Genomic DNA, 19,116 nt, shown 5'->3' with positions numbered 1-19,116 from the left:
ATGAGGTGGGTGTAGTTGAGGAACTTCATTATAGTCACCAAAATCTGTTCCCTCTCCTTGAGGAAGAATACACCTGCCCCACTCCAGTGAAGTCAGATTTGACCATGTGCCTTGCTTTGGCCAGTCAAATATAAATAGAAGGAACATATGACACTACTTAACAGGAGTGTTTAAAACCAATCTGTGCCTCCCTACCTCTAGGATTGTAGAAGCATTTAGACAGAGCTCCTATTAGGCTGAGTTTCTAAGTGATACTCGCTGTGTATGTCTTGGGACAGACATACAGTGGAAGCAAGAAATAAGCTATTGTTTTAAGCCACTGATGTTTTCAGATTTTTGTTTCCACAGCACAATCTATACCAAATGACTCAAAGGCACAAAAGCAAAAGGAGATTTTTCCAAGGCCACACAGCTAGAAAGTGTCTGGCTTTAGAGTCTATATTCTTAACTACTTTGCTTTACATTTCTTAACAATTCATAGTAATACCAATATGAAGAACAGTTTATTATTAATACATTGTTATCATTGGGGGTCTGTTTCTTCAGACTTCATAAATTGCTGTTCTTTTCTGAAAGAGTTGCCTCAGGAGGAAAGTTAAACTTTCTTCAGCTTCTACTGCAACCAGCAGCTGCCAGAAACACCATTGAAAAAGTTCTCCATAGACAACACAGAGGACACTGGACATGTTCCTTCTTGATGTAACCTCAGAGCAGTCTCCAGGGGCACAGTCACTATGGCTGCCAGAAGATCCGGATTTGATATACACACACACAGAATTCACAGAGTGATTTAAAATGTCTATGGTCATTCAGTTGAGGGTGACCCCATTTTTGCTGTCATTCAGTCTTTCAGAGATGAATGCCTCTCCTCATACCTCTTTTCTTAATAACACATCATCTTGTTTCCCTTCTCCTATCTCTCAACAATGAGCAAAGACTTCAAGTGGGTTTGCAGGCTCTGTTAGAAAGCATATTACCACACTGACATCCATTTAATTTCCCTTAGGCAGCAAGATTTCCCAGAGATGTGAGAGCCTGAAATTTGGGGACCAAATAAGAGAATCTGCCTGCATTAGCAACACAAGTACCCAAGGAGAAGTGAAAAGCTTCAGCCTCAGCTCTTCCCAAGGAAAATGAAAATGTTGCCAAGAAAAAAGCAGAAGAAGCAGAGGCTTAAACAGTAATAAAAAGCCAAAAAGTTAGGCAGAAAAGGATGAGTCATACCTACTGAATATAAATCTATAAAAGAAACCTGTTTTTTGTGGTTTTTTTTTTAATGGCACACACTGGAATGCATTAAATTACAAGCTGGAAATCTCTCTAGGGAAAGAATAAGTATGTATCAATTAATAGAAGTGCTCATTGATGAAGTAATGGTTCATTCATAATTTATTTAACACATGTCATTCAACTAGTAATAAATGACATTTATGAACAAATAAGAGGTTAGCCACTTCCTAATTTTTTTATTCCTTTTTCAGCTCTAGTGACCACTACTTTCATGACTTTTCCTTTATAATAAAATGTTTACTAGTTATATTTTTTCAATATTATTTTTATTTGTCTCTACTTGACACATCTCCAGCCTGCTGAAATTGGTATTTTCATCCGGTTTTTAAAATGTAAAGATAATGGAACTTAGTTCCTTAAAATAGCCAACAGGCGAAGTTAGAAAACTACATACTGGGAAAGCTCACTAAAAATGCTACTCATGAGTTCTTTCTAATTTCAGTTTCGTAGGTGTAACTGCCTTACAATGAAGCTCTTTTTATACTTGAGGAGTCAAGTCACTCTGAATGGAGTCCAAGACTTTAAATGAATTCCACTTTATAACACATTGTGTTTTATCAGTGACATAGTATAAATTCATATCTCTCTTCCAAAAGATCTTCAGAACTCTGATGAGTGAAACACTTCCAAAATTAATAACAATTTCCTACAATAGGTTAAGCAAGTGAAGTTGTAGCATCTCTTTCTGGAAGACTTAAAGAACAGGGAAAATTCCCATTGTAAGATTTTAATATTATGTTAATAACCAAATAAAATTCATTTCTGAAGGACAGCATGGAGAAAAGACAGATGGGAGGAACTCTTAATGTGTGAGGGTAGGATGAAATAGAGCTATCTTGGTCCAATGATTATCTGGAAAATATACTGAAGACTGAGTCATTGAGACATGTTTCATCATACCACTCCAAATAAACACAATGGCTATTTAAGGAGTTTGAGTTTGTGCTCAGCAATGAAAGAGAAAGAAAAAGATAGGAGGAAAATGTTATGGTTGACTATTATAGGCATATGGCTTAAGTGTGGGGAAATGCAAAAGATCTGCTAAGCAAGTCCCCTACTCTGAACTCATGCATGGTGCTAAAATATGAATGGAAGGGAAAAAAAAAAAAAACCATGGATGGGAGCTTCTAGGACCATCTTGATTTCAGCCTTCTTGCTGGATCCTAAGTCCTCATCTCTGGCTTGGAAAATTTGGACACTAAGTATAATTCATATTCATTATATTATAGAGCTATTCATCTTTGTCTCTGCAAGTTTTTCTCTAGCTTCCCTGTCATTTATTAATATCAGATCAATGTAATACTGAATTGTAGGAAACATAAACTAAAGAATTCATTTTTTAGTTTCAGCTCGATTTGTTTTAAAGCCAATGCCCCTTTCCACCACTCCTTGCTCCAACCCACCATTTCCCTGGCGGTACATTTGTCATTTTTTCTAGCTTCTCCATTACTTGTTGGAAAGTATAGTGGAATTAAATATGTTTAGCTACATGAATCCACATATTCAACCAATACTAATCAATCCTCACTCCCTTCCCATAAATAGTGGAGAGTACTTATATAAATTGTATATAAGGAAACCCTTTCAGTTGGCAATGTGCAATTTTATAGTGAGCCCTGCCATATCCTAGTAATTGAGTGATTATGCCTTACAAGTTTGGTTATTACTCATTCAACCAGTTGTAAGCAACATAAATTGAATCTAGAAAACTTAAGAAAAAGTGCATTTATTGGAAGATGTTAGGAGCTTGGAAAATCAACAGGAAGGCTAGAGAACAAAGCAGGAACTAAGAACTTCACATTCAAGATATAAGAAATAAAGGGAGACTCTTAGAAGGATCTTCTCAGAGAGGCATCATTAGACTAAACAGTCTCCAAAAGAGCCCATCCTCTGTCCCCTAGCTAAAAATTAAAATTCCAGGGGCGCATGGGTGGCTCAGTTGGTTAAGCATCCGACTCTTGATATTGGCTCAGGTCATGATCTCAGGGTCATGAGATCGAGCCCCATGTCGGGCTCCACACCGGGCATGGAGCCTGCTTAAGATTCTCTCTCTCCCTCTCATTCTGCCCCGTCCTCTCTCTCTCTCTATCTAGCTCTCAAAAAAAAAAAAAAATTCAAATTCCAAGAAGGTCATTTGCTCAGCACTTGTGGAAAGAGCACCTGATTAACAAGCCCATGAAATTCAATAAGGGAAAGGAAATACTAAAAGTTTGGAAAATTGCACTATTCTTATTTAAGTTCCTAGCACTCAAGCTGAAATACCAGCAGCTATAATCATAGAATACTGGTCATGTTTCAAAAGGTCTATCTTAGAATGACATGTACAGCGTTTGCTTAGCCCCATCTAGCAATTTGCCTCTGTCACTAAACCAAACCAACACAGAAACCAACCTCAGAAAACAGTGAATGGCCTTAAGTCATAGGTTAATAAAGAAACAAGAAATTATATCTCAATTTAAAAATTAACTAACTTAAAAATTTATTAAGTAAAATAAGAAACAACAACAACAAACTTGTTCCTCCAATGGTCATCCTCACCTGGCAAAAGTAATGGCGTATATGGGTGTATATAGAGAGTGTCTAGGTTTATGCACTGTGACTTAGGTATTTTGTATGTATTACCTCATTTAATTCTCACCAAACCCTGGGTATTAATATTATTGTGACCCTAATATGATTATCAGCCCTCAGAGGGATTCTATACCTTGGCTAAAGCCTCACAGCTATTTTAGTTTATAGAAATTTAAACCTCACTAAGCCTCGATTTCCTCATCTATGAGATAGGGACAGTCACACCAGGATCAGCATGAGTCGCTGCAAGGTCAGCCCATTGTTGCAAAGAGGAAAGGGGAAATGTATATAAACTACTTAGCCATGAGAGCTTGTCACATACTAAGTACTGAGTAACTGATGGCTATTTTTAGTTATATGTCTGTGTCCCTTTGTAGACTAGTCCTCGAGATTCAGGTATTATTCTTCTGATATTTGTATCCATAGCACCTTTCTCAGTGATTGGCACATTAACAAGCCCACATAAATATCTGCTGACCAGGAAGTGTTTGTATCGGCGTGCACGCTGCCATGATGTACTCTAATATTAGAAAATAAGCTCCTCCTTATATTAACGCTCCTCCCTGCTCATTAAGCAAATGATGCCTATTTTCCACCACCCCACTCCCTGGCCTCAGACTTTAAATCACGAGGTCAAGGACGGTACGTCTTCTGTTCTCTGTGGATCCTCAATGCCTAGCACAGAGCCCAGTACATAGTGGGAGGTTAACAAATATTTGTGAACTGAATTTTTAATAAACATTTCTAATATATCTTTCAGTTCACCTAGCACTTTCACATAAACATATTTCTCAGCAGAGCAAGTTCAACATATCTCTTTGGCGCCAGACTGCCTGGGTTCAAACTCCACCTCCATCATTTACTAGCAGAGTAGTCTTGGGTAATACACCTAAGTTTTTAATGTCTCCATTTTCTCACCTGTAAAATGAGAATAATAATTGTGTTGGGGGGCACCCGGGTGGCTCAGTTGGTTAAGCATCTGCCTTCGGCTCAGATCACCATCCCAGGGTCCTGGGATTGAGCTGGCATTGGGCTCCCTGCTCAGTGGGGAGTCTGTTTCTCCCTCTCCCTTTGCCCCTTCCCCCAACTCATGCATGTGTGTGTGTGTGTTTGTGTGTGTGCTCTCTCTCTCAAACAAATAAAATCTTTAAAAAATAATAATAGTAGTATTGAGTTGTTGTATGTATTAAAATGTTAATTTATATAAAGCTTGTAAAACAGTATGTGGCACATAATAGGTGTTCTTTAAACTTCAGCAATGATTAATTTTGTTTGTGGCTGTTTTCTTCCCACCACACTGTCAGGAATAAATTATTCCAACTGCCTAAATCATCTTTCCTTTCACATAAGAAAATATGAAAAGTGGCATCTTTATTTCAAAATCCTAAAATCAATTTTCAGAAGAGCAAATCATAATCTCAAGAAACTGACTTCCAGAGCTATTTGCAAAAATAAATGTATTTATAGAGACTGTTCCTAAAATAAAATAATCCTAAATGGCTCGAGATATTTTGTAGTTTAAAGCTCTTCCAAATCACTCTTGCTGGATCCTTGTCCCACAGCATTTGGCTTTATTCTTTCCACAAACAAGAACAGCTATATTGACTTGAGCAGAAGCATTCATGTAAGTAAAAACACTGGGTGGTGGAATTAGGTCACGCTGTCCTCTGTCTCCACCACAAACCTCATTTGCCCTATTATGGCAAAAAGTATGTCAATCTCCCCAACACTTTGAGCATGAACCTGGTGATTAGGCCACACATTACTTAAAAATTCCAATCATTGCATTCAACCACTGATGCCTCTCTACACATTGGAGAGAGGAGCAGGAGAAAAATAAAGGCAAAGAGGGCACCTGGGAATTTCATTTACCTTCAATACTGTAATGTTCCAAGCAAAGCTCTCAGTTGCCTTGTTGAGTTTTCTTCCCTTTAAGCCTTCTTTTGCCCCTAGATTATGAAGTTCCTCGTGGAATTCCATCCCTTTGACAAAAAAGAACATATAAGAATTCTTAGTATAAATTTCAGAAAAATGGGCATTTATTACGAAAAAATTCCCATTCCTGTTCTTTCCTTTATAATTTTGAAAACCTGAATCAAATGTTCCTTCCTATTCTGTTCATCCCCACCAATGGCTATCCTTAGGGGCAAACTAACAATAACCAATGCATTAGACCACATTACATTTTAAACAGCCAGGAGCCACCAGATAAAGACTTAAAAAGGAGGTTAAGAACCAAAATCCTCCAACAGGTTACATGTGTCTTGCTGATCTTCTACCTGGTTTTTATGTGAAATGGTGTAATGTGTGACAATGTGTGACGGGTAACCATATGTGATAGTTGCACTCTTTTACTTTTCCTTATAAACTATCCATATGGTTTGACAGTAGACCCTGGAGTCCATATGGATGACAACATTAATCAATAAATGTTGAGTCAAAATAAAAAGATGTTTTATAAATAGCGTTCCTGGAAACAACTAAATACTGCAGATTTGGTAATGGCCTTAAAAGTTATTTTTAGCTCAACCATTTCTCAAGCTTGACTACTATAAAAGATATCACCATCCTCAGAGACGGGAATCACATTTTCTTCTGGACAGCTTATGCCATCTTTGGAAAGCTATGACTGATATCAAGCCAAAGTCTCTCTCCCTGGAACCTTTACTCCTTGGTGCTAGCTAGACCCAGACCAGCTAAATCTAATCTCTTTTCCACTGTGCAGCCCTTTAGATATTTGAAGAAGGACACTCAGTAAAGTCCACTAGAGCCTTTTCTCTGCCAGATTAAACATTCTAGCATGTTTCAGCTTTACTATAAAAGTCTCTTCTTTAAAGATGACATCCAGGCAGAGTATCTGCCTCACACAGCTTCCTGGAGTTGAGCTTGTAGGGACCTGCATCCAGGAATATCATATTCAAAGTGGGCTTGAAGCAGCCCACACAGGGTAGGGATTTACCACCACCCTCCTTGTTCTAGTTACTCTACTTTTACTAATGCAGCTAAAAACCACGTTAACCTTTCTGGTGTTAACATCACAAATACAGCACATGGTAAGAGCATGATGGTGGGGTTGGGCTTACATTCTGGCTCTACCACTTATTAGCTACATAAGCATGAGCAAGACCTTGAAACTCTCTGCAATCCAGTTTCCTCATTAGTGAAATGGTGATAACAACAGAGTTTACCTCAAGGGATTGTGGTTGAAGATTAAATGAGACAATACATATAAAGCTCTCGAAGTAGTATCCAGCATAAAAGAGCATTATATAAGTACTGGTATTATTTTTGTGCTTTCTGTCAACAGAAACATTTAAGCCTGTGGACCAGTCAGTGAACAGCACCATTTTTAAGGTCTAGTCTGGGTTCAGAGGTCAGCTCCTCCCTGTGTTAATATGGAATCTTGAATGATTCACTCAATCTCTCAGAATCTCAGATGCCTCATCTATAAATTGAATACTTGCAGAGTTGTCATAAGGACTAAGTAACAGTGTGTGTGCACAGTATATCATATGCAAATATATCAAGCAATTGTCATTATTGTCATCTTCCTCATCATAATCATTATGCATGGGAATCAAGGAAAATGTAAATCCAAGAAAGATAAAAGTACAGGGTGTGTATGAAGGTAAATATAAATAAATAGAGGGGTGCCCTCACAGATATGTGACACATCCCATCCTTAAAGAAAGAACAAATCTAAAACAGTGGTTAATACATGAGGCAAAAGCCTAGGAGATTAATAGGATTATGGCTGAAATTATAAAAATGAGGTGGTTCTTAAGGGATAATGTGTAGTAAAGGGTTTTGACAGACTTCCAAACCACAAAAGTAGATTCAGAACCCCTCACCTCTCTAGACATCTTCAGACACTACCCCCCCATATACATACAACCCACCTACTGTCACCTTGATTTCTTCTGTACTAAACAAAGACTTAAGTTTAAACTCAAAAGTATAAACTATGGCACAAAATATTTGAATTTTAAGAGTAAAAACAGAAACTTTAAAAACCACCAAGAGTTATCATTAAGTTTCTAAACAAAATGGGGCAAAAGTAGGAGGATTACCTGCTTTCTGACACTGCACTATCTTTTCTTGGACTGTATCTGCCATTTCTATGAGAAACCGGCTCTCTTGAATCATCTGTCACAAAATAAACATAAAAAGGTGATTGTTAGAAGTCCTTAAACTGTCCCATTGGAAGGACAACATACAGAAGGATGCACCTGATCCTGGCAGTAATGGGGAACCATGGTCTTAAGCACAAGAAACGGAATATGGAAGGATAATGTCTGCTCCAACCCCCATCCACTCTAGCTCTAGCTAGAGTCGCCTACCTTATAATTACTTCAGTCATGTAACATGCTTGGCACACCATAGATGCCAAATAAACAACTAGTAAATAAATGTATACACATTCTTTAAGTCCCAGATCACATTCATGAACACCTCTTTTCTACCCCCTCACTCCAAAAGTTACTGCAACATCAAGGCACATGGTACTGGAACAACAGCAACAAGAATCAGAATAGGGAATCACCTAGTGGTGAGCTAAAGGACAACTGAACACATCAATGAAGTTAGCAGCTTGGATTTTGGTGGTCCAAAGATGGTGGAGGTCGGGTTCTCCCTGTAAAAGGGCTCCAGCTCCACTGGCAAGAATGAGGAATGGGTCAGATTTCAGAGCCACCAATTCAACAGAGGTTGTAGGCAATAACACTGAAATGGTTGTCCCTGCCCTTTACATTTGGGTAGAAAAGAAAATGTCCAAGAAATAATTAATATACTAAATGAAATAGGGGAAATAAGACAACTGTTGGAGAGATGGAGAAAAGAAAAATCTGTACTCGAAGAAGAGGGAAGATAATCGGTATAGAAGTTGTGATCAGAATGACAAGGGATTGGGACCCTTTTGAAGAAGTGACTGAAGAAAGGCAACCATTAGGCAAACTAACACTTCTTGAATTTCCAGCCCCTCTTGTACTCTCAGTAAGTACTGTCCCATTTCAGCTGGCTATTCTATGTTTTGTCTGTCTGAATATTCTGAAGGAAATTCAAGGCAGAATCCAAAGTAGACATAAAGTGTTGGGTAAGACATTTTTCATAATTAAATGCTGTTGAACAGATTGTAATCTCGTACAATCACTGACAAACATAAAGTAGTTTATGATTACAAATTTTTAAATAGAAAAGAATATTGAATCACAATTTTTAATGCCTAACAACTCTATATAGGTAAAATTATATAATTCATTTATTTAATAATTATCTACTGAGCAAACACTATATGTAAGCACTGTAGTAAGTACAAGGGATGTGATGCATTAAGGAGCAAAACAGACACACTTCTATCTCCATGGAGCTCAGAGTCTAGCAGGGAAGTCTACTCAAAAGGATGAATGAAATATGATAATTAATTCAACCAAACAAAATTGAATTACTCATATTTTCTGCCTAAAGTGGCAGCTTAAAGTAAGTTATTTGGAGGGTTAAATTGACCATCAAAACCATTAAAGTAGATACCCAAGAAGGTCTAGACTGAGTCACATATTTTAACTGCATTAATGCTTTCAACTCCCAAGAGGAAGTGGAAAGTTAGTGAATAACAATTTACTAAATGCCTAACAGTAGCCTGAATTACTGCAGCTTCCAAGTCAATGAAACTTAGAAGCAGAGAAAGATTTAATATGAGGCCCATCTGATTTAGTCTTTTCTAAGCCTAGCATCCATGTATGCAACATCAATTGAGTTTTATTATAATTTCAAAAGTTACCAGATGTTGCAATAGTTAAGGAGTAGACAAAATGTTTTTATGAAACTCTAGCAAGGGAGACATTCATAAGTAATGGACACATTTTGTGACTTTACCATAAGCAAAATAGGTAATATAATAAACATTTTTAGAACCATTTAATTTTAAGACCAAAAGAATCTTAGGTATCATGACCAGCCCCTTAGTTTTGTAAGAAGGAAGGAAGGAAGAAAGAAGGAAAGAAAGACAGAGAGAGAGAAGGGAAGGGAAGGGAAAGGAAGGAGAAAAGAAAAAAAGAAAAGAAGTGAAGACTTACAGGAGTTAAGATTCTTGTCTAAAAATAGAACTAATTAATGACTGAGCTGGAATTAAAACCCCAGTTACCTGGCATCCATTTACTTTCATGAAAAAATAGCACCCCTCTGATTTTGTCTGGCCTGGTCATACTCCTTGAGAGAATGCATGTCTTCACACACATGCAATCTTTGAGCCTGAAATATAGCATTTTCAAAGTCACCTGGCCCAGCCTGTCAGGAAAAACATGAGGGCATGCCCGTAATCAATCCATTTCAACCAGATTCAAATTTGTCCTTTTTAAGAAAAACTCAAAAAAGTAATAGGATTGATAATTTCCTTTGATAATATCTTGACTGACATCTTAACACTCATTTCTCTTGGTTTTGCTCTCAGTAGAGAACATTTCTTTGATTAAAAAAAAACAAACTCTTTTATCTATTGATTTGTGGCCAGTTTTCTTTGCGGTATTTTACTATCTCCTCAGTGTTGAGCATAAAAAGAATATATTTCCAACAATGAATCATGGAACACTACATCTAAAATTAATGATGTAATGTATGGGGATTAACATAACAACAAAAAATTAAAAAAAAAAAAAGAATATATTTCCTTCATGCAGAAACACCATAGCCTCTTTGTAATAACCTGAGAAGGAAGTGTCCTCTTTGCTATGGCTGCCTCTTCCACCAAGACAGTCAATCCGACCTCCACTGCCTCCCTCAGGAATCCATTCCCAATGACCCTTTCCTTTTTTTATCCAAAATCTCCACCTCTGTCCTGGCTTTTTCCCTTCTCCATATACCTCCTACTTCAAAGTAAGCAAACAGAAACAATAACAAAATATTCTACTGGCCATTAATCCTCCCTTAAAAAATTAGCCCGCACTCATTGCTTTGACTCAAGCAAGACTCCATCAAGACCTTCAAAGTTTAATCTTGGACTCATCATCAACTACACCCTGGTCCATCCTCTGTCCTCATTCACTCCTGACTCAACAGCTGACAACTCTGATCATCCCTCCTTCTTGATTTCTGGGACCCTGTTTCTTTTTCAGCCTCACTCTTTCTCTGACTCCTGTACTACCTCTTTCTCCTTTTTAATATCCGTACATGTAGGAATTCTTTGAGCTGCCTGGTCTCAGCTCTCCATTCTTTCCTTTGACCATTATCTTTCCTCTTAGTAATTTCATCCATTCCTAGAGCAATGAAATATTGTACTCATGCAGATCATTTCAAAGCCAATGTCCCCAACCCTGGCCTCTCTCCTAAATTCCAGATTCATACTTCCAATGGTCTACAACAGTGGTTTCCAAAGTAGGGAGGTATGTGCACTCTGGAGCAGGGAGCACAAGATAACCCTTTGAAGCATGAGAAGAAAGAATGAGGACTTTTATTCAGGTTTATTTTATCTGTAAAACTAGAAAGGAAATAAAGCTTTACAGATTGACCCAGTCACCAAGTCTTGCCTAACTTGCCAAATCAAGATCATATGTCTCTAATGCAACATATGGAAGAAGGGAATTTCACGTGGAAGAAGGGCTAACAGCAGCACTCATGTATTAGTTTCTTCCAGAATATTCCAACTTACATATGCCTGTATTAGAGTAGTACCATTTACATAATCTTGTCCTAAATAAACTACACTTTCCCAATATGGATTCCTGAGAAGAAAATGAAGATTACCCAAGCACAAGCAAAAACGTGAAGATGGCAGAGCAGCTCCTCATTCTACTCACACCATGATTTCTTCCTCAGCAACACAGACAAGTGAAAACAATGACAGTGGGATCAGATCAACGTATTCAATCACATTGGAAGAGCAAAAAGATGTATTTTTATTATTTGTAAGTAAAACTTTGAAAATCCAATGCTAATTTCTATTCTTGATTTGTTTTATATTGTATAAGCTGGTATATTATTAAGTTTATATCATTTATGAAGGAATACATTCTCAAATTTTTACTAAGGAGTTGCCCATGCGGGGTCCTCTCTATTCACCCCTCCAGATCCACGCTCTGCCATGCTCTATGCAGGGAAGTTTGGTCTCTGTGGGCAACATCAAGCAGGCTCCCTTGCTGACTGGCAACATCAAGCTGACTTCTGTTGGGATTGGCCAAGGGGATCCATCAGCAAGGGATCATGGGCGGGAGGCAGGAGGAGAGAGGGCTTAGGGTGGTTACTCCCTTGACCATTACCTCCCTGCTGGACAATGGCCCCATAGCTTCCTCTCTACAAGACCAGAGCTCCTGTCAAGTGGCCCCTCTCTGCCAGGTATAGATATGACAGAGTGCCAGGAATGGCTCCCTCCCCTTCTCCTTTTCCACTGTTGCTATTCCTGGGGTACTCACCATCCACTGTTGCTTCTCTAATGCTTACCCATACTTTTATAACCAAACCCCTCATTTACTCCTTTAATCACCCCCTTTGCTATCTGCAGAGAACAAATAAGGTACCAGATACCTGTACATGTAATTTCCAGCATTCTGTCTCATCCAGACATCCAGGTTCAGATCTCCAACATTCTCTTTGCCTCACTGCATCCAGAAGGTGAGCCCCCACATTTTGTCAGTCACCAAGTCTTGCCTAACTTGCCAATTTTATCCCTTTGTTTCCTTCTTTAATCACAACACTCCTGGTTTAAGCCTTTAGTCCCACTCTCTGGACCATCTTTCAAATTCTAATTGCATCTCAAATGTTACCTTTAAAAATATGTTCTCCTCCATTTTATTCTCCCATTCCCACCCTGACTCTTGCCAAAAAAAAAAAAAAAAAAAACTCTATTTTCTTCAAATGCTCACAAAGCTCCCTTGGAGGCAATCAGAGGTGGCTTCGAATCCCTGCTCAGCTACTGGCAGGTTCTGGTTCTTCCCACCTTACTCCTTCTAAATACCACTTCCAAAATCATCTTCCAAAAGCATAGCACTAGTTACTTCCTGGCTTTGTCATTTTCTCCTTTGCCTATTGAATGAAGTAAAATTTTTCTAACCCAGAATTCAAGTCTTCCCATTTGCCTCAGCAGCCTTTCCCCCTATGGCTTCTCAAGTCTTCTAGGTCCCTGTGTGAATCACGCTTCTCCAAACACACCCTCTTTTTCCTCCTTCTACACATGTCTTACTCTTAGGTAAGTCTTCTTAAGCCATCTCCCCTGGCTAAAATCCTACCAGCCTCAAAGCTCATTTCAGTGCCTTCTCTTCCACTGGTGTTCCAATTTCCCTTTCCTTCTCCCTCTCACCTCCAAATTCCAAGAACATTCTATTTTTCTAGTCTGTTTACAAAATTTCTTATTTTCTATTTCAAGTTACAATTAATTATTTACTTATGTTATCTCCCACCCTTCACTTCCCTAGTAAATTGTAATTCCAGCATATCAGGGACTTATTTACCTTTATATTCACATATTCATCAATTCATTTATACAATCACTTTTTCCCTATTTTACTGTGTGATATTTATTTCTTCTACATATCTATTATCCACAGCACAGTATTTTATTTATTATTGATCATTTCTCAAACCTACAATTGTCTTTTGGAACTAGTTTTTTTTAAGATTTATTTATTTATTTGAGAGAAAGAGTGGGGAGAAGAGGCAGAGGGAGAGGGACAGAGAGTCTTTAAGCAGACTTCATGCTGAGCATGGAGCCCGAGAGTCAGACACATAACTGACTATGCCACCCAGGCACCCCTGTCTTTTGGAACTCTTATTCCTCTTTTTATCTCTAGTCTTTTTTCTAGACTTCTCCATTTTTCTATAATCTTAGATATTCTGAGTTCCCTTTCAAATGAACACAAAGCTTTTAAGAGGATTATACCTATATACTCAAGTATCAGAAAATAAAATGAATTTTTAAACTTTATTACTGGGGCACCTGGATGCCTCAGTTGGTTGAGCATCTGACTCTTGGTTTTGGCTCAGGTCATGATCTCTAAGTAATGGGATCGAGCCCAAGTCTGGCTCCACGCTCAGCAGGGACTCTGCTTGAGTTTCTCTCCCTCTTCCCCTCCCCTGTTTGCTCTTTCTGTGTATCTCTCTCTCTCTCAAATATATAAATGTATTTAAAATAAATAAACTTTATTAATTATTTAAGGTAAATTAAATTCAGAACCAAAACATTCAACAAACCCTATGATTCAAGTTCTCTTCAAAATCCTCCAAGTAAATGTTTGTTAACCCCATAGTAAGAAATTTGTTTTTCCCCTTGTCTAATAGATCACTTTGTAAAGAGATAGTCAAGGGTGATTTAATCTTCAACATAGAAGAGCATCCCTATGAGATTCCTTAGAGGATAATCTGAAATCCTTTAGTAATAACATTCATAACTATTACTCTAAAATACTCATCATTAACTTAAAGTCACTGCTCAAATGGACTTTTCTCATGAGAGCTTTTGATCATCTTCTCTATGGTAACAGCTTCCAATGTACTTAGAAAAAATAATTTTATTCTATTTTCTGCAGTCAACTTTCAATTATTAGTAGTTGTAGAGAAAACAAGATAGATGGCCAAAATACACCAATAATTCCCAACCACATTTAAATCAACAATTTCAACCTCTCCCCCTAGGCTTATCTAGGCTGTAAGGAAAGAAAAACGGTTGATTTGAGTTTAATCTCCTTCCTAGGTCTCTACAGATCCTGACATAAATGAAATATAAAGTGCAAAAGCCAAGGAGAGAAGGTGAGAATCATGTCCTCATATAATCCCCCAGCTGGGTAGTCAGTCTACTCAGCCAGCCAAAGCTAGGCTGACTTGATTGATAGAATCAGGAGTGTCCTGGATTTACATATCTGATGTCTCAGCCTCTGTTCCCAGTTGCCTTTGCTTGTCATAGTAATACAAAGAGCTTTTCTTTGGTTCTGTCACATGAATATCTCCTAATGGATCTTATTACCTTACTATGGCTTTGAATCTAAAAGAATAGAGGTCTTACTTAGATAAAGATTAGCATTACTTTAAGCATTAGATGTGTCCTGAACAGGGGTGTTTAAAGTTGTCAGTTAAGATCAAAATCATTTATTTAAAATAAAAATTTTACTGAAGGGGGCAGTAATGCTTTTAATCAGCGATAGATTAAAGTGTCCAACCTGTGTGAATAAACTGTCCTTCCAGCTCTTCTCAATAGGGAATTTAACAATTGCCGAGGATCATTGCAGAGTCAATGTAACTACTGAATGGTACTGAAAAGATGAACTTTTTTCATACCATGATTCCTAAATCTTCCATAGATTCCAATTTTCTCCTGATTATATCAAAATTCCTAGAACCACAGAACTTTATATTTAGAAACCTATCATAGACAACCCCATTTTACAAGAGAAAAAACTGAGCCTCAAATGGGCTTTCCTAAAACCAAACAACTGGTTAGTGAAATAGCTTAGACTAGAACCCAGGCCCTTGAGGAACAGATCTAAGCTTATGAATTGCATTGTGATACTGATATTATATTAAAGTATAGAATTTCTTTTGCAAGTACAACTCAGTGATAAACAATAAAAATTCGCCAAGTAAAGTATCATAAAAATACATTTTGCCTTGACTGCTTCTCCTTCCAAGTCTAATTTGCAAAAGGCATCAACCACATAGATATCCTTCCTATCAAGCCTAGAAAGAAATGTACTCAGTGGCATCCACTGCTCTTTCAGGAAGGAGATATCTAATTTGGAAAGTTAATCACTTAAGAATATGCCAATCTACTCTAGACCTATTTTGTTCTCTCCTCTTAAGAAGACTAAAATAATTAAACTATCTCTTACCTTCCTTCTAAGCAAAACTCTGGGTTTTAGTTTTTGATTCTCTAGATAATTTAAAATAAGACCTAAATTTTATCAAACTCGATACCTTTTAAAATCTGATTGCCATTACATATATATTTGCCAACTAGAATGAAGATAATTTCCTTTAATTTTTAATGTCCTTAAAACTTTTAAATCAGATGGACTATTAGTAAATTGGCATCTTTTGCTTTTAAGCAAAGTCAATCCTATTGAGACTGTTACTTTTCAGTGAAACAGGTACACACATAAGGCCAGAACATCTGCAAGCTCCCTGGAAGTCCACAGCATTTGATGTATGCAACAAAGTATTCTCTGTCCTGGGAATAGCTCTGAGTCACATTTCCAAGCCCGATTTATGACGGCATAGGACAAGAGAACCCACACAGAGCAGGCCAAAGGACGGTTGTCTCCACATCCATGATATTGACAGGATCTACTTCAGTGAGTTGCTTTCTTTTTTTTTTTTTTTTAAGATTTTACTTATTTATTTGAGAGAGAGAGAGAATGAGAGAGAGCACACGAGAGGGGGGAGGGTCAGAGGGAGAAGCAGACTCCCCACTGAGCAGGGAGCCCGATGCAGGACTGGATCCCAGGACTCCAGGATCATGACCTGAGCCTAAGGCAGTCGCTTAACCAAATGAGCCACCCAGGAGCCCCCAGTGAGCTGCTTTCTGCATAAAGGGACCATTTCACCTTTTCTTTTCTCCAGTTGTTCTATTTCCAAGATATAGTTGTCAGCTATATCTTGAATAATCCTTAGAAATGATTATTTTCACCCCACTATGATTAACATTTAATTCATTCATAAAATTATCACGTCACCAACCATCGTGAACCATCTCCAGAATTTTCACTTGAGTATTCAGAAATGCAAAGTGAACTTTGAAGATGCACAGACAGTATTTCACAGAGAAGCCAGCCTATGATGCAGCCAGCTTGTTGATGCACCTCTGATGTCCAGTGTCCTTAGGACCCTTGTACCAAGTGGAAATGTTATCAACCTTCAGGATGCTGACAATTACTCCAGTATACAAAAAATGTACAGAAAACATTGCCACACCCACGATTAGAAGCTTCAGTGCACTAAGTGTATGATACCTTGTTCATAAATAACCAGCTCTGTTTTGGCACCTGCCAGCAGGCTGTTCTTTTTCTGCGTTCCATTAGGATACAGGCCAACGTACTTTTTGAAATGCAAACTAATATAGAGTTCCACACAAACTTCACAAAGAGAGAGTGATGGAAGGAGAGTATCTATGATTTACTAATTTCAATTTAAATTGATTTCAGTAAGCAAAACTACATGGGGAGACTGGAGACATACCACAACTTTTTCCTATCCTGAGCTTCAATATATCTTTGTAATAACACTGACAGAAGAGAATGTATTTAGTCCAACCCATTATGGTTTGATTAATTGATACCTGCCAATGTACTGATTCCATTGCAAGAGTAATAAAGATAGCAATTAGTTCTTTTCACTAGAATCCTGGTCATGCTAACATAAACAGCTACTCTCCAAATCATACCCCAACTGACTTAGTAAAAGATTAAATAACCCTTGACCCATGTTCTCTAAATTGTTTTGATTTCTCTTCTATCTCCAGAAAATCTGTTGTTCCTACCATAGTAAAGTTTTAACTTTTAAGTTAATGCTAAATAATTCAGCACAGAAGTCACCTTCAGAGAACACTTTGTGTTTATTTTTTACAGTAACAATCTCCTGTAACTATTCCACCTCCGAATGTTGTATTCAAAGCACTAGTTACCTAAAAGTTTTCACATTAATTTAAAACACTGAAAAAGCCCAAATATGTTAAGCAAATACTTTTTGATGATGCATGAAAAAGAGGACAGGTGAGAACATTAGAAAAGTAAAATTCAGCTATCTAAAGAAAAAAGTTATATAAAGGTTAGACAGTATTTTTCTTTTAAAATTAGTTGTAGATAGGGACTTCTCATTTGCATCTGCTACTCCTTATGAAGGTTCTATTATAACGTGAGAATGTGCAAATGAGCTGCCCAAGAGTAACAAGGACCATATATCCTTGAATCACCTGTCTAGTGTGCTGGAGTGGACATTGGACAAAAATGCCAGAAGGTCCTGAAAAACCTCTGTAGAGCCTCTTTAGAGAAGGGGGAGGTGAGTGAAAATAAGAACATTCGAGAGAGACAGAATTTAAAAAAAAATCCTTTGCAAACAAATTCTGCTGAGCATGGAGTGGAATTGGGGGTGGGGTGTATTACAAGTCACTGTGAAAAGTGCATCATAGTACTCAAGGTCCTTAGACTCCATCCTGCTCAGGACATAAAACATCATTTGCTTCACTATCTGGACCTTGTATGTTCCTGCTCTTTTTTTTTTTAAAAGATTTTATTTATTCATTTGAGAGAGACAGAAACAGAGAGAGCACAAGCAGGGGGAGAGGCCAAAGGAGAGGGAGAAGCAGACTCCCCACTGAGCTGGGACCCCAATGTGAGGCTTAATCCCCAGGACCTGGAGATCATGACCTGAGCCAAAGGCAGATGCTTAATCATCTGAGCCACCCACTCACCCCTGTTCCTGAGCCTTTTTTAGGTGTAAGTCCTGCCTTCCTATCAGGACATCTTGTTCCTAAAGGACAGAAATTTTTATTCAGATCATTTCTTCCCTCTAGCAACTTACACAGTAACAGATATCCAAAACGGTTTGTTGAGTTGACTAATCAAAAGCCTAATGACATACACAAAGTGATAGGTTAGAAGAGAAAGTGCTGTTTTACAAGCAGAAATATACATCTTCCCATCTCATTTTATTTATGTTTATCTTGAGTCAAAGAGCTGTCATGCTTTACATATGGCTATTTGTGCTGATACCTGCCTCTGTTTATTCATCTCTGTATTGCACAAAATCTGCCAAAGTTCTCTATATATGATATGTATTGAATGTTATGAATAAGCTCAATAAATGAATCTTTTCTTAATGTCAGTTTTGTGAGAAGTTAGGACAAAGGTCTGGACTTAGATTGATGGAGAGGGAATTAAGGCTAAGAAGGCATTCTAGGTGGTATAGAATGGAAACACAAAGGATGGAAAATGAAAACGAGATGGCAAAGACATCAGCTTGACTGAAGGAGAGGGTTCACACAGAAGGAAATAGGAAGTGAGATTGGCAAAACAGCCAGCACTGGAGGCTGAAGACAAGTCTAGGTAAAAAATCAAAAACAGAATTTGAGGATGATTATTCCAATTGTTGAATTAGAGAAAGGTAGAGACTAAATGGAGGGCTAGTCATCCTATTGAAAACCTCAGGCAGGAGAAGAAGAGAGTCTGGTAAGAACCTTGGCTAAGCCAATATAAGAAAATGGATACGAAAGAAAGAAAGAGAGAGAGAGGAAGGAAGGAAGAAAGAAAGAAAGAAAGAAAGAAAGAAAGAAAGAAAGAAAGAAAG

At 37.8% G+C, this 19,116-nt stretch overlaps 1 protein-coding gene across 1 annotated transcript in view; it reads right to left on the bottom strand.

The window, feature by feature from the left end:
* PLCL1 (phospholipase C like 1 (inactive)) overlaps positions 1 to 19,116 on the bottom strand; it is a 343,570-nt gene that overhangs the window by 51,315 nt on the left and 273,139 nt on the right. Inside the window, 2 exon segments of the mRNA XM_021703070.1 lie at positions 5,734 to 5,843; positions 7,932 to 8,007. Coding sequence (XP_021558745.1) covers positions 5,734 to 5,843; positions 7,932 to 8,007 — 186 coding nt within the window.

Source organism: Neomonachus schauinslandi, chromosome 3, assembly GCF_002201575.2.
Source record: "Neomonachus schauinslandi chromosome 3, ASM220157v2, whole genome shotgun sequence".
In the NCBI taxonomy this organism is placed as follows: domain Eukaryota; kingdom Metazoa; phylum Chordata; class Mammalia; order Carnivora; family Phocidae; genus Neomonachus; species Neomonachus schauinslandi.
Note: the sequence above shows the minus strand (reverse complement) of the source record. Positions and strands in the feature narration are given on the sequence as shown.